We start from the raw sequence: 14,266 nt of genomic DNA, 5'->3' as shown, positions 1-14,266 counted from the left end.
TATGAAGTGTGGGTTTTGTGGCCAGGAGGAGACAGTGGAACATTTGTTCTTGTATTGCAGTTGATTGGAAGGGCTTTTTTAGATTACTGACTAGGTGGTTTGAGGGTATAGGCGAGAGTTTTTCTGAACATACTTTTATAGGAGGAGTGAAGTGTAGAGTTTCAAGAAAGACAACTTTTTGTCAGTTGAATTATGTTTTGGGTACAGCAAAGTTGGTGAACTGATAACTAGGGAAAACAAGGTACTGGTGATGGGTGGAGTGGATCCAGAGAAAATGTTGAGGGATTTAGTTGCAAGTGGATTAAGAATTGAATTTGCCTACTATGAATTGTTGAGAGACAAAAAGAGAAGAGAAAAAATAACCCTAACCTAACCCTAATCTTGTTGATAACTTTTAGAGAAAATCGGTGATTAAAGGAAGTATTATGTTGAATTGATGAAGAACAGCTTTGTACAAAACATCTAGATTTTGAAAAATACATATATTTATATTTTTAATCTATTATATATATTTTTAAAATAGTTTACATTTTACTTGAATGAGAGTCTAACTATGTGAAAGATACTGATGTAGTAGGGTGCAGTTGTCTCAATAAAGATGGTTGAATCTCTAATCTCTCCTCTCGTCTCTTCTCTTCTTTTCTTGTATTTTCTCTTCTCTCCTTGTTTCATCTTGTCTCTTCTCCACTCATTCTTCTCATCTCTTCTCTTCTGTCCTTGTCTCGTTTTATCTCTTCTCATCTCCATTCTTCTCTTCTCATCTTGTCTTATCTCTTCTCTCCTTGTCTCATCTTATCTCACCTTGTATCCATTGTCGTCTCATCTCAGAAGGTGCCTGAAGGTACTATCCTTAGTTCTTCTGCTTCTTTATAGCCTGAGCTAAACAGACACTTACACTGTCTTTTACTTTTTTACTGCAGACCCACAGAATACTTCTTGCCAAATAGTTTCCCTCCATTTTTACTTTGATGTGTTCTTTTGCGGCATGACTTTGAGGCAAAGTGTGAACACTAAGTATTCCATGAATCAGACATAATTCCGGGTCACAACACCTCAGGGCAGCAAGGCTTCTGTCTGTCTGCCTGCTCCCGAGGCGACAATGCGGTAAGCTTTTCTGTCCTCAGATGTGGGTGAAACTTTTCAGAGGCCCGAAAGCATCACAAATCAAAATGTAACGATGATGCACACAGCTGGGTTCCCAGGAACTAGGAGCACAATATGAGCTGCTAACTTTTTAATTACATTGTCATACACCTCAGGCTGGTTTACCTATTTTGAGAGTGTAATTTATGGCAGTAAATTATAACAAATACTCTCTAAACACGGCTTTCTGAAAGCCGGTTCTCGCCATGTTGATTAATGTAATATCTCTCTAGTGGTCTGTCCAGTGCCCAAGAGAATTAGGTTCTGGACCCTACCGATGTGCACATTCTTCTTAGGCTTTATAATGTGAATGGCTCCTTTGACTGTAATGAACTGCATACAGACATGTCCCACCAAAGCAGCAGGTAAACAATTTGCTGAAAACTCTCCTGAGTAATTTGTCTTCTGTTATGCCAATTATATTTTTTTCTCTCCAAAAAAGCTATTTTTCCTTTAGTTTTTTAAAATGGAGAAGATAAAAAAAGAGTTATGATATTATTGACAGAGCGTATCTCAGTAAATTGATCTTTAGATTTGATTCTCTCATATTGAAAAGGGCTGGCCGTTAAACGACTATGGCACAATTTGTATTGATGCTTTCACCTGGCAGGTGCATAGCCTTTTCAACAAATCGAAATAGCCATTCTCTTTGAATATTTCGATTACCTGCACTTCCCAGCACCTTTCCTAATTGGATTAACATTTCACGTGGCTCCCAACCTGCATTTATAAAAAGTTGTGTGCTGATATCAAAGAGTCCTGGGGGATCAGAAAAAAGCTGTCCCATTATCTTTCACATTGTGCTTTGTTTACCAAACCTGGAGCAGTGTCCATTTATCTAGACAATTGTAATGGAATCCAAACTAGCTAAACTAATCATAAAATCGCTTTATACACAGGTCACATGGATACTGCTCGCAGCATTAGCCAGGTAAATGCTCAGCCTTTGCCTTTCACATTTTACAAACCTCCGCCGGCAACATTACACAGTGTCGCAGGATCACACACACCGCTATTAGGCCCTTAAATCATCATGAAGGTGAGCTGTTTATGTACACATCAATGCAGAGGCTCTGATGCTTGCCAAGCCATTTCAGCCTATGCATATTTAATAATTAAAAGTCCATCAAGGCGGGCTGCTCTGACCTTTTAAAGCCGCCACTGACATCTGTGAAGGGTGCCTTTATTTCCCAGATGCGGACCATCTCGGATCTGCAGCTAGGTGTCAGGGTGCAGACAGCGATGTAATGCATCCTCATCAGTGGCCACCAAACCAAACCACCCCACCCCACCCAAGCATCTGCAGACTTTTGATGGATCTCTTTATGTTAATCTCCACTTAATCATGGAACAGCAAAAGGAGCTCTAAACAGAACTGATGCTCAGTCTAATTACATGTTGATATTGTTTGCCGCTGAAGCACAGACAGTCATGTAGTTTCTACCTATTTTATTTTTATTTTATGTTTTTATAAAACAGATAGTTCTGACTCAAAATTCTGATTGGATGATCTGCCATTGTAAAATTACTACTCATTCTGTGAACTATTGATGGAAAGATTGGAACATTTTACTGACTTGGATCTTCAAATCTTGTTCAGCTAAATGAACGAAACTATATTTAAGTCATTTAGTTCATTTGTCACGTGACAGCTGCATTGGCTCTACATGAAATAGAAATGATTAGGTCTAGTTCACCTCCCGACTGAGTCTTTCATTCATTTGTCACCTGACAGCTACTAGGCTCAGCACAGAAGAAACTATTAGTTCACGAGTGACAATCACTGGCCTTTTGTTGATTTTCTCTTTACAGCTTACAGTTTACTATATTGCAGTGGTTTGCATCATGATCAATACATGTCAGTGTGACAATAAATTACATTTTTAAAATCATACAATTGTGATGATGAATCATTTTTATGTATTTAATGCAGGAAGTGTTTACAAGATATTCTCTATCAAGTGTAAAATTAAATTAAAATGGTCTTAGATGACTAACAGGAAATTCAAAGGCATACTTGATTTGGGTCCGCAGTTAACAACAAGAACATACTGTAAGAAGGACATGCATCATAATAATCACAACCCAATAATATGGGGTTTCCTCATAGCCTTTGTAGTCTATGATATTTTCTGAAGAGATGATTAAAGTTGTAAATCCATTATAAACAGTTTAGGACTTGGCTTGAATTTAAAGTATCTTGCTTTATGAATGTGATCCTTCAGATAAAGTTTAAAACATTAACATTAACATTAACATTAACATTAAAAATAAGTCACTCCAGGGGGCACTGCAGGGGAATTAGACCCTACTCATGAAAAGGTTAATATGGTTAGGAAAATGAACTTTATTACTTTGCAGAATAATTGTTTATTCTGATAATTTTATAATAAATGTAACTGTTAATTGAACACAAGTATCTTTATCATATTGCTGTTACTGCCATTTTATGTTGAACAAGGACAAAAAAAACTTAAATCAGATTGTTTGCTGGTCTTAGCTGGTTTAAGCTGTTCAGCTGATTGACCCATCCTGGCCAAGCTGGTAATCCGCTGGTTTAGCTTCTCAAAAACCAGCAAAACAGACCAAGGTCCCGGCCATTTCAGCGAGTAGTTCAGTGTTGTGGCAAGAGGGACACAATGTCTCGTTCCCTCCATCAGGGAACGGAGGTTACAAAAGTAACCAGGAGTTCCCTATCTATCACTCACTCGACGTTGTGTCGATGTAGAGACACTAGGGGTCCCTATACAAAATGGCATAATAAGCTGAACTGTGTTATGTGGACTGGCGGTGCGAGACGGGCAGACCGCTGTGTGCCTCGTAGCCAGAGCACCAGGCCATCATGTAACCTCCCCAATGCTCCTACGAGTGTCGAACAGTCCCCTGCAACTCAGGGACAAGTCGACTGCCCAAAAATAAATGGGGACAGCCCAGCCGTGGCCTCTTCTCCTCTTTTTTCTCCCCAAAAAAGAGTGGAAATCGTTTACCGACTGGGGGCCAAAAGTGTCCACGTCGGGGGGGGGGGTCACTCCCAAGGGGAAGACATCGCGGAGATCACACCCTGCCCGTCACATGGTCTTACTGTTTTGTCGGAAGTATATCATGTGGAGAAGTCCCTTGGTAGGTCCTACCTGAAAGGGGAGGAGCTCTACAGACACGGTGACCAGGGGCAGAGGAACCTCTGCCCAAGGAAGATGCAGTTTACCAACAGGGAAACCATTTTGTGGAAGATACATCACACAGGGTTACCTATGGGGAACCAGCGCATGTGGAGCACCTACCCCAGTACAGGGCCTAGTTAGCATACATACTGGGCTGGCAGCGAGTTTCTCCATAAACCCACCTGCCACAGGGCTAAGGAGGAAGGTCATCCAGGGTCCACAACTTTGTGAGCACAACTGGGGGTCAAAGCGCACGTCTTCACCTCGGGGAGGGGAAAGGCGCTATGCGCAAGTGGTACACCCGGCCAGCTGTCCTGGAAGTTACCTGCTCGTACCTGACAACACACGGGACGAGACCAGCTCAACCCGGAGATTGTAAAACCTTGCAAAGGTGTTGTGTGTTGCCCAGCCCGCTGCTCTGCAGATGTTTGCTAAAGAGGCGCCATTGGTCAGGGCCCAGGAGGCCGCCACACTCCTAGTAGAGTGGGCTCATAGCCCCATGGGGGGCGGTATGTCCTGGGTGTGACATGCCATCATGATGGCGTTAATGACACAGTGGGCAATCCTCTGGTCGGAGACAGCGCTTCCTTTCCACTGTCCGCCAAAGCAGACAAAGAGCTGCTCAGAGCTTCTGAAGCTCTGTGTGCGATCCAAATAGATGCGTAAAGCATGCATCGGACACAGCAATGCCAAGGCTGGGTCTGCCTCCTCCTGGGGCAGCGCTTGCAGGTTCACCACCTGATCCCTAAACAGGGTCGTGGGAACCTTGGGCACATAGCCCAGTCGGGGACTCAGGATCACGTGAAAGTAGCCCGGACCGAACTCTAGGCATGTTTCACTGACAGAGAACGCCTGCAGGTCCCCAACCCTCTTGATGGAAGTGAGCGCAGTCAGGAGGGCAGTCTTCAAAGAAAGTGCCTTTAGATCAACTGACTCCAGGGGCTCGAATGGAGCTCCCCGTAGGCCCCGAAGGACCACAGAGAGGTCCCACGTGGGGATGAGGCACGATCTGGGGGGATTCAACCTCCTAGCGCCTCTCAAGAACCTGATGATCAAGTCATGCTTCCCCAAATAATTACCGTCTACTGCATCGTGATGTGCCAATATAGCGGCTACATACACCTTCAAGGTGGAGGGGGACAGCCGCCCTTACAGCCTCTCCTGCAGGAAGGAAGCACCAATCCAGCTGCACATCTCTGGGGGCCTTCGCGTCGGGAAGATCACCACTTAACGAACAAGAGGCGGAGAAGCCGCTGTAATGCACCGTAAATCCAACAGCTTTTTGAGGTGAATGGAACGGCAGAGGATTCAGCTCACTGAACACAACCGCTCGGCTCCGAAGAGAAAATCTGAATGAGTGGTTCCGAGCCAGCTCCTTTTATACCTGTATGTCCGGGGGAGTGGCATGCAAATTCCACTCGGCAATTCCCATTGGCCTTTTATCAAAGATCAGAGGTGTTTGGGGCTCCCAAGGGCAACCCCTAGTGTCACTACATTGACACAACGTCGAGTGAGTGACAGATAGGGAACCAGCTAACACCATGTCCTAACCAGACGCGACGCGACAAGATTCCAGCGAAGGGCAATTTGTCTGTCCACACCATGCGCAATGCGACACCATGATATTCAAACACTAAACTGATGATAATTGTTTAAAGAAAAGCAGAAATTACAGTCAAATGGAACAGTCTGTTTATTGAACATACTTCATTTTTTCATTAAAGCTGCATATGGACATACACTTTCTATGGCACACCCCGCGGGAATAAATACACAATCAATCACAGGGCAAAGAAACTTTATGAATCGCATCAAAACTCATTCTATTACCATTTTTAATGTCCATGCACTCACGCAGTACTCTGTTGTTCTTTCATTGATCTCCATGTGACAGGGAAGCAGAGAGAAAGTAAGAATGAGCCGGCATGCCACCCCTCAGCCATTCTGAACTATGCATGATAGAGCTCCGTCTGAAGAGAACGAGATCTCCTACACAAAATTCTGTCGGTCTGTGACATCCTCTGCAAAAATAAAGTTGTTTTGCACCGGCTAGTGAGACTCTGGCTTTGTTATACTATTATGAGAAAAATTTTAGACCCATTTGTTGACTGGGCTGCCCAGCACGATGTCGCAGAAAATAGAAGCCATTACAAAAATAGAAAGCCCTGTCGTTCGTCGTGGGTCGCAGGACAAAAACTCTGATTAACATGGAAAAGATACCTTTTATCGCGTGTCACAGCGTTGCATCGCGTCTGGTTAAGACACGTGTAAGACAATAAACTAAATTATTTTAATCACCATACAGTGTTAAAATCACAATTTCTCACTGTCTCCAATGGCTTGTAGCTTTACTTGTTTTTTGAAAACATCTCAGCCACTTGACAATCTTTTATAGAGATCTGTTTTGGAAATCGGTAATGACTGCAGCACTTGTACTCCTGGCATGTAGGTAGATGCCACATGTACCACCGAGCTGAGAAACTAATAATAAGTTTCAAAGCATGCCCAAGTCATGCTCTGCATCTCAAGGGGTTCCTTCGCGCTGGTCACGCCTGAGCTGAGCAGTGATGTGTAATTGATGATGTCATCAATTAATCAAAAAATGAGGGAGGAGAGAGACTATGCATGAGGAGTAGGAGTTAGGGCTGGAGATATGCAATCCATGCCTGCTTTCATGTGTGGAAATAAAGGGAAAACAATTCCATTCAACCTATGTGTAGTGGTGGGTTATCAAAGCACTTCGTTCTCCGTGACACATTGCTGATTTGAGATGGTAATTTGGCCTTCAAGAAGCACAGGGAGACTGGCACCTGAATAAATTGATAATGATACACATCTGCCACTGAGTGTCTTTCCTACAATTTTCAGTTTGATGGATGGAGTGTGGCATGTTCTGATTAATCATTAGAGCAACAGCAGATGCTTTGTCATCAGCCTATGAGTATGAATCAGATAGCATAAAAATTTGCTTACAGTTTTTCTGAATTGCTAAAACATTAAACCCCATTCTCTGAACCAAATGCTCAGTGGCCTAAATCCATTTGTCAAATCAATCACTCTTTTGGCAAAACCTTAACAAGATCAGGTAGTTAGACACCATTTTCAAATCTTACTTTTTGTAAAACTAAACACATTGTCACTCACTAAAACACATTTTGCACTGTGATGCACTTGCGACAAAAGTTAAACACAATCCACAACACAGTTGTCATCGTTTACACACAACGACTCAAAATTGTTAACACTTGTTTCTAATGATGTGATCAAACAAAATGTACAAAATGCACGATGACGTGATGCTGATTGATTTTGCAGGTGTATAACATATTTGAGTGTACTGTAATGTGCAGTTTTCTTTGTTCTTTGGGCTTTTGCAGTTTGACTACTGTAATATATAGTATGTACTGTGAATATACAGACATTCAATCTTGTATTACTTGCAGTACTTACAGTATACAACATATTCACTGTACTAATTCACTGTAACTACATGCCCTGGACGCTGTGTTCTCCATTTTCTGATGTAGTGTCTAATGAATGCTCTGTTGTGTTTATATGTTGACTGGCTGTGTGTATGATCTGAAAGCATTGTTTGATTTTGAGCACTGATTAAATGGTTTTGAGGCAATTGTTTGATTTTGCCAGAAGAGTCAGGGGTTTTGTGAATTTAGTTTGAAGATTTGTTTTTGTGTTTAAAGTTGTGAGACAATGGGTGAAGGTTTCCAGAAATGTGTCTTAGCAATTGTGAAAAACTTTAAAGGAATAGTTCACCCAAAAATTTCAATGCTGGCATAATTTACTATTCATGTCATTTCAAACCTGTATGACTTTCTTTCTTCCATGGAACACAAAAGGTGAATTTTAGAAGAATATCCCAACTTTTATTCATACTATCAAGTAAATTAGGACTGGGGATCAGTGTTATTATTGTTAACACAATTTAACAATACCATTTTTGTTGATTGAAATATATATATATTTTTTAACATATATATTAAAAACAGAAAATAAATCTCAATATTTTTATTACTCCTAAACAAACTAAATTAAAATAAAACCAATCCAGGTGAGCTTGGGCAGATATCAAGATGTTTACTGAACAATGATGAATGCAGCATGCAGAGCTTGACAGTCCCAGTCCTTATTCACTTTCATTATATGAAAAAGAGTGGCCAGAATATTTTTTTCAGCTTTTGTGTTTTACAGAAGAAAGTCAAACAGGTTTGGAACTTCATGAGGGAGAGTAATTGACGACAGAATTGTCACTTTTGGAAGAACTATTCATCTAACTACTTCAGCACTGCCTGTGTCTCCCTCTCACTTATTAGATACTAGCCTGTAGGTTTATTCCCACCCACAGCTGTATTTCTGTCTGTAATGACCCTTACTGTTCATTGATTCTCAGCCTGTGTCAGAATGAGGGATCAGGTACATTGAAAACACTCAGGGCCCCATGAAATTCCTCCACACTAGACACCTTCCATTCAAACCCAGGGTGCACAGAGTTCAGCAAAGATAGTTTTATGGAACCCAATACACATCAGTTAAGCACTAATTAAAATGCTGTCACTCTATTCGACTTGCGAAATTTGTTAGGGTACCCGACTAATTGTCGATAATGGTTTAACAAAGCTGTATTTCATTTGCTTTGTTACTCTCCACAGAGCCATTACGTTGGACAACCAGCTTGTGGTGCTTGCCATTGCCGCAGCAGATGCCGGGAGGTACTACGTCCAAGCTGTTAATGAGAAGAATGGAGAAAACAAGACAAGCCCATCCATTTACCTGAATGTGGCAGGTAAGTAGAGGGGGAATTAATCTCACTATATCATTTCTATTACCCTGCAGCTAATGTCAAATGGTGCACAACTGATACTGTCCAGACAGAACTATCGACCAAAAAGGGGAATTATAGCCCTTGGTTTGTCAGCTCCCTCTTTTGTTTTTGACCACGTTTGCCGCCACACCGTAAAGCAGAAGTATGTAATTTCTGCACCACTAACGTCACCAAACAGAATTGCAAACATTTTCAAACAGGTCTCCCGGACACTTCCCTGGTCTGCCATGTTCGATAAACAGATACAGTAGCTTGTGCCATTGGTTGGGCCAGTTTAGCTGTGTTGTTCTGTTTGGGATGCTCAGACAAAGAGAGAAATGTTTTGATAGCTCCACAGTGTCTAATTATTTTTTTTTGGATTAATCAGCCAATGAATGGATTACATATATTTGACACTGCATATTAGGTGGGATAAGAGAAAGTATATTAACACCTGTAAAAAATACACTTCAGCTTTAATGTACTCATTTCAGAAGCACTCATCAACAAGGACGGTCTCTATTTTACATTTTAAAGCTGAGGCATGTAGATGTGTGGGGGTGCCCAATCCCTGAAGGGTCCGTGTAACAGTGCATTCATCAGTGAGGGAGGACATCCCCAGAATGACAGAGTATAGAGAAGCAGTTTGTTCTAGTGACACTTGGATTCACTAACTGGACATGTTTTGGTTGCTGTTGTCATTGCTGTGGGATGTCAAACTCAGTTCCTGGAGGGCCACAGTCCAGCAGAGTTTAGTTCCAACCCTAATTAAACACACCTGAAGCAGCTAATCAGGGTCTTCAGGAGTGCTTGAAGATTACAAGGAGGCATTTTGGAGCAGGGCTGGAACTAAACTCTGCAGGGCTGAGGCCCTCCAGGAACTCAGTTTGACACCCCTGGTTTAGACAATACTAATGTGTTTGTCCCCTCCCAAGATTCCATTCCCCATTGGACCTCTTAAGCGTAGGCTGTAGGCTGTATTTGTTGTCTGATCGGCAATGCTACATTATTGCTTAATAATTAATGTAGTCTTAAGAATGAAAATGTCAATTAACGGAATATTCCAGGTTTATACAATTTAAGCTCAATCAACAGCATTTGTGGCATAATGTTGATAACCACACAAATTTATTTCAACTTGTCCCTCCTTTTCTTAAAAAAAAAAAAAAAGCAAAAATCTGGATTACAGTGAGGCATGTACAATGGAAGTGAATGGGGCCAATATGTAAATATTAAAATACTCACTATTTTAAAAGTGTAGTCACAAGACATAAACAATATGCATGTTAACATGATTTTAGTATGATAAAATTGCTTACTAACCTTTTCTCTGTAAAGTTATAGCCAATTTTACAACTTTATTGCCATGACGATGTTGTCAGCAAACGTCCTGGTTACTTTCGTAACCTCCGTTCCCTGATGGAGGGACGAGATGTTGTGTCGATGTAATGACACTAGGGGTCACTCTTGGGAGCCCCAAACACCTCTGCTTTTTGAAAAAAGGCCAATGGGAATTGGCGAGTGGAATTTGCATGCCACTCCCCCGGACATACGGGTATAAAAGGAGCTGGTATGCAACCACTCATTCAGATTTTGTGCTGAGGAGCCAGCCATTTCAGCGGGTAGTTCAGCATTGTGGCAAGAGGGACACAACGTCTCGTTCCCTCCATCAGGGAACAGAGGTTACGAAAGTAACCAGGACGTTCGCTATATGTCACTCACTTGACGTTGTGTCAATGTAGTGACACTAGGGGCCCCTATAAAAAATGCCACAACTAGCTGAACTGTGTTACGTGGACTGGTGGTGTGAGACGGGCAGACCGCTGTGTGCCTCATAGCCAGGGCACCAGGCCGTCACGTAACCTCCCCCAATGCTCTTATGAGTGTCGAACGGTCCTTCGGGAACAAGTCGAATGCCCAACAAATAGGGACAGGCTAGCCCAGCCGTGGCCTCTTTTCCTCTTTTTTCTCCTCAAAAAGAGTGGAATTTGTTAACCGACTGGGGGCCATAAATTTTGCGTCGGGGAGGTGTCACTCCCAAGGGGAAGACAAGCCGAGAAAAGAGATGCTCTCTGAACTGGGGAGAGCTTGCTCTTTTCCCAGCTGACCCGAAGCCCCAGTCGGCTGAGGTGCGTGAGCACCAGGTCCCTGTGCGCACACAACACATCCCGAGAGTGAGCTAGAATTAGCCAGTCGTCTATATAATTGAGGATGCGGATGCCCACTTCTCTTAGCGGGGCAAGGGCTACCTCTGCGACCTTCGTGAAGACGCGAGGGGATGAGGACAGGCCGAAGGGGAGGACCTTGTACTGGTACACCTGGCCCTTGAAAGCAAACCGCAGGAAGGGTCTGTGTCGAGGTAAGACCGAGACGTGGAAGTACGCGTCCTTCAGGTCTAATGCCGCGAACCAATCTTGATGCCGGACACTCCCTAAAATGCATTTTTGCATCAGCATCTTGAACGGGAGTCTGTGCAAGGCCCGGTTCAGTACTCGCAGGTCTGAAAATGCTAATACCATATTTTCTATTTAGAATTGATAATGATTGCTTTTCAGCTGGTCTAACTGGTTTCCTAGCCTGGCTAAGCTAATCTTCAGCAGGTTTAGTTGGGCGGCCTGCTCATCTCCCGGCCAGACCAGCTGAAAATTGCCCAAAAATCCTCTAAAACAGCCAACAGACAAGCTTGAATATTTTTCTGCAGGGCTAAATTAAATACATTATACTTTATTGTCCATTTAAAAGCTTTAGAAATATATGATCAGCTACAACATGACAGACCCCTGATAGCACACGTTCATCACCCAGACGCCTATTTGATTTGTATGTATAAATCAGGAAGAAGTACTTTTTTACATTGTTTACTCATCTGCAATACGTATATAAGACGAATGTCAATAAGTATGTCTCAGATGTCAATAAGACATTCAGCAGATGTCTTTGAGACATTTATGATTTATAATGTTTGTAAATCTGATGTTTAGCAGATGTTACTTTAATTAGATTGTGATGCTTTTCCAGATGAAAGATCTTAGACATCTCAGAGACATACATATGCTATATAGGACACTTCTGATCAGACATTACAAACAACTACCCCTTGGCGTCCAAGTAGAAGCAAATTCTACATGGGCATTGAATCTTGCATGACAATGGCTGAGGGCAAAAATCCCACCTATCCGTGAGTGGCAGTTAATACCTCCCTGTGGGAAATCAATGCCAGCGAACTAGATTCTGATGTGAAATGAAGGAACATGGAAATATCATTTGTTTTCAAAACCATTTGAAAGCAATTTTTAATTTCATGCTTGATATAAATGAACAGAAAGCTGGAGACCACTAATAAAGAAAGACCAGTGCTGAGCTTCTATACCAACTGTGAAGTTAATAATTAAATTAAATTATGAGTTTTAATATCGAGATGAATGGAGTGCATTTAAGCTAGTCTTTAGTAAAAGCCTTAGTGCAGGAAAGCTATTGGTTCCCCCTTCATTTGTTTCTCAACAGCTCCGGCTTTCAGATTATCACATCAAATTATTATCATTGAATGAGTGAATAGGATACAGATACGGTACACTAGCGTTATCATAATGAACGTGTATCAATCTGTGTGTGTTTAGTTGTTTCAGAACCAGGGATTTGTTAGGTTGTGAAGCTTTTTTGGCACTGTTGAAATTAAGCAGTTAATTAATTTCCCCATTGAAGTGCTAATTCCCTTGATATTTGAGAAACAATTGCGACGAGCACAGATGAAGGGGTCTATCATCATGTGACTGCACTGTAGCATTTCCCATGAAAGTCACATTCTACACTTTGCATTTTCAGCTAGTAAACACAAACTGACACGGACAGGGAAATAAAGAGTATACAGTGGGGGACAATGCTCCTGAAATACTTTTCTGTTACACTTATGGATATGAAATTTGGAAGCTGCTCCTGGCCTTAATGTGCATAATGTAGAATTCAAATATCAAGACTGCCCTATTTCTTCCCCCTTTTCAAATATTACCCAGGATAGACCTGAAGGGGGTAACAGCTGGGTCCCCAATATGAATATTGAGGAATAAAAACTCAGACTCAGCTTTGCAATCAATCGAAAGAAAGAGTTTACTGATTGTTCCCTGCAGTTCCAATAAGTATCACTAGTCAATGGAGTTCAGAAAGACAGAAGGAGAAGGAGAAAAAGAAACCCAAAAGAGAAAGAGACACATGAAAAAGTTAAGGAAAAAGTACCCATTCAAAAACATTCACAAGCAATTATAGTCATATGCAAAACAAATTAGAGGTGTCACAGTACAATACTTTCTAAGATTCTGATAGGTCACGTACTTCAAACAATTTAGCACTTTAGAAATATGGTCAAATATGGAATTCCAAAGTCATGCAAACAATAATTAGTTAGCCATAACATTAATCAAGTTCCCATCATTGGTTTTACAGATAGGGCACCATAAACAATCCAAACACTGAATGAGTTAGACATTGCAACGGGTAGGCGCTATCTCCTCTAGGTCGAGAGGCTTTCTCCCTAATCTTTGGTGGAATGCAGGGCCTCCACATCATCTGCGGGAAATTAGGACAGAGCACGGAGAAAGACAAAGAGAGCACACGCACTAGGCTAATAAGGCACATAATCTCTCAATATGACAATAAAATCATAAAGAAATTTGATGTTTCAGTTCAGTGATTACATGAGGTAGATATGTTGTATGCAATAGTTGCTTTTACGAAAAAGCAACTATTGCATGGATAATAATAAGATCATAACTAAAATCTCTCTCTCATTCAATTACTAATGCTTGATTAAAATAGAATCAAATGGTTATAGAATAGGTGATTATGTAATAATTATAACAGATATATATTTTTGTGAATAAATTAGAATGCATTTGTGTCAGCAATTAATGACCTTAAACTTAAACACAATGATACTCTTACTTAAACTAAATAAGTGATCAATGAAATAGTTGCAACTCACATGTGTATCCGCTCTCTGGGAGCCGGACTAAATGAGTAAGCACTGTTAACTGCATTACTCAGTCACACAACATTCATAATTATAACATAACCAGAACACATGACTAAAAATGCTTTGATTACCTTTTGATTAAAACAATTACTAGTAAATGTATTCAACTCATCAATAGGC

General features: G+C 41.4%; 1 protein-coding gene across 2 annotated transcripts in view; it reads left to right on the top strand.

Annotated features, from left to right (window-relative positions):
• Positions 1 to 14,266, top strand: part of LOC127452338 (protein sidekick-1-like) — a 522,949-nt gene that overhangs the window by 306,909 nt on the left and 201,774 nt on the right. For both annotated transcript variants that reach the window (XM_051717752.1, XM_051717750.1), the window contains exon 5: positions 8,969 to 9,102. In XM_051717752.1, coding sequence (XP_051573712.1) covers positions 8,969 to 9,102 — 134 coding nt within the window. The remainder of the gene's footprint in view (positions 1 to 8,968; positions 9,103 to 14,266) is intronic.

The sequence above is a fragment of the Myxocyprinus asiaticus genome, chromosome 14, assembly GCF_019703515.2.
Source record: "Myxocyprinus asiaticus isolate MX2 ecotype Aquarium Trade chromosome 14, UBuf_Myxa_2, whole genome shotgun sequence".
Taxonomy (NCBI): domain Eukaryota; kingdom Metazoa; phylum Chordata; class Actinopteri; order Cypriniformes; family Catostomidae; genus Myxocyprinus; species Myxocyprinus asiaticus.
The sequence above is the reverse complement of the archived record's forward strand: the minus strand, read 5'-3'. Positions and strand labels throughout refer to the sequence as shown.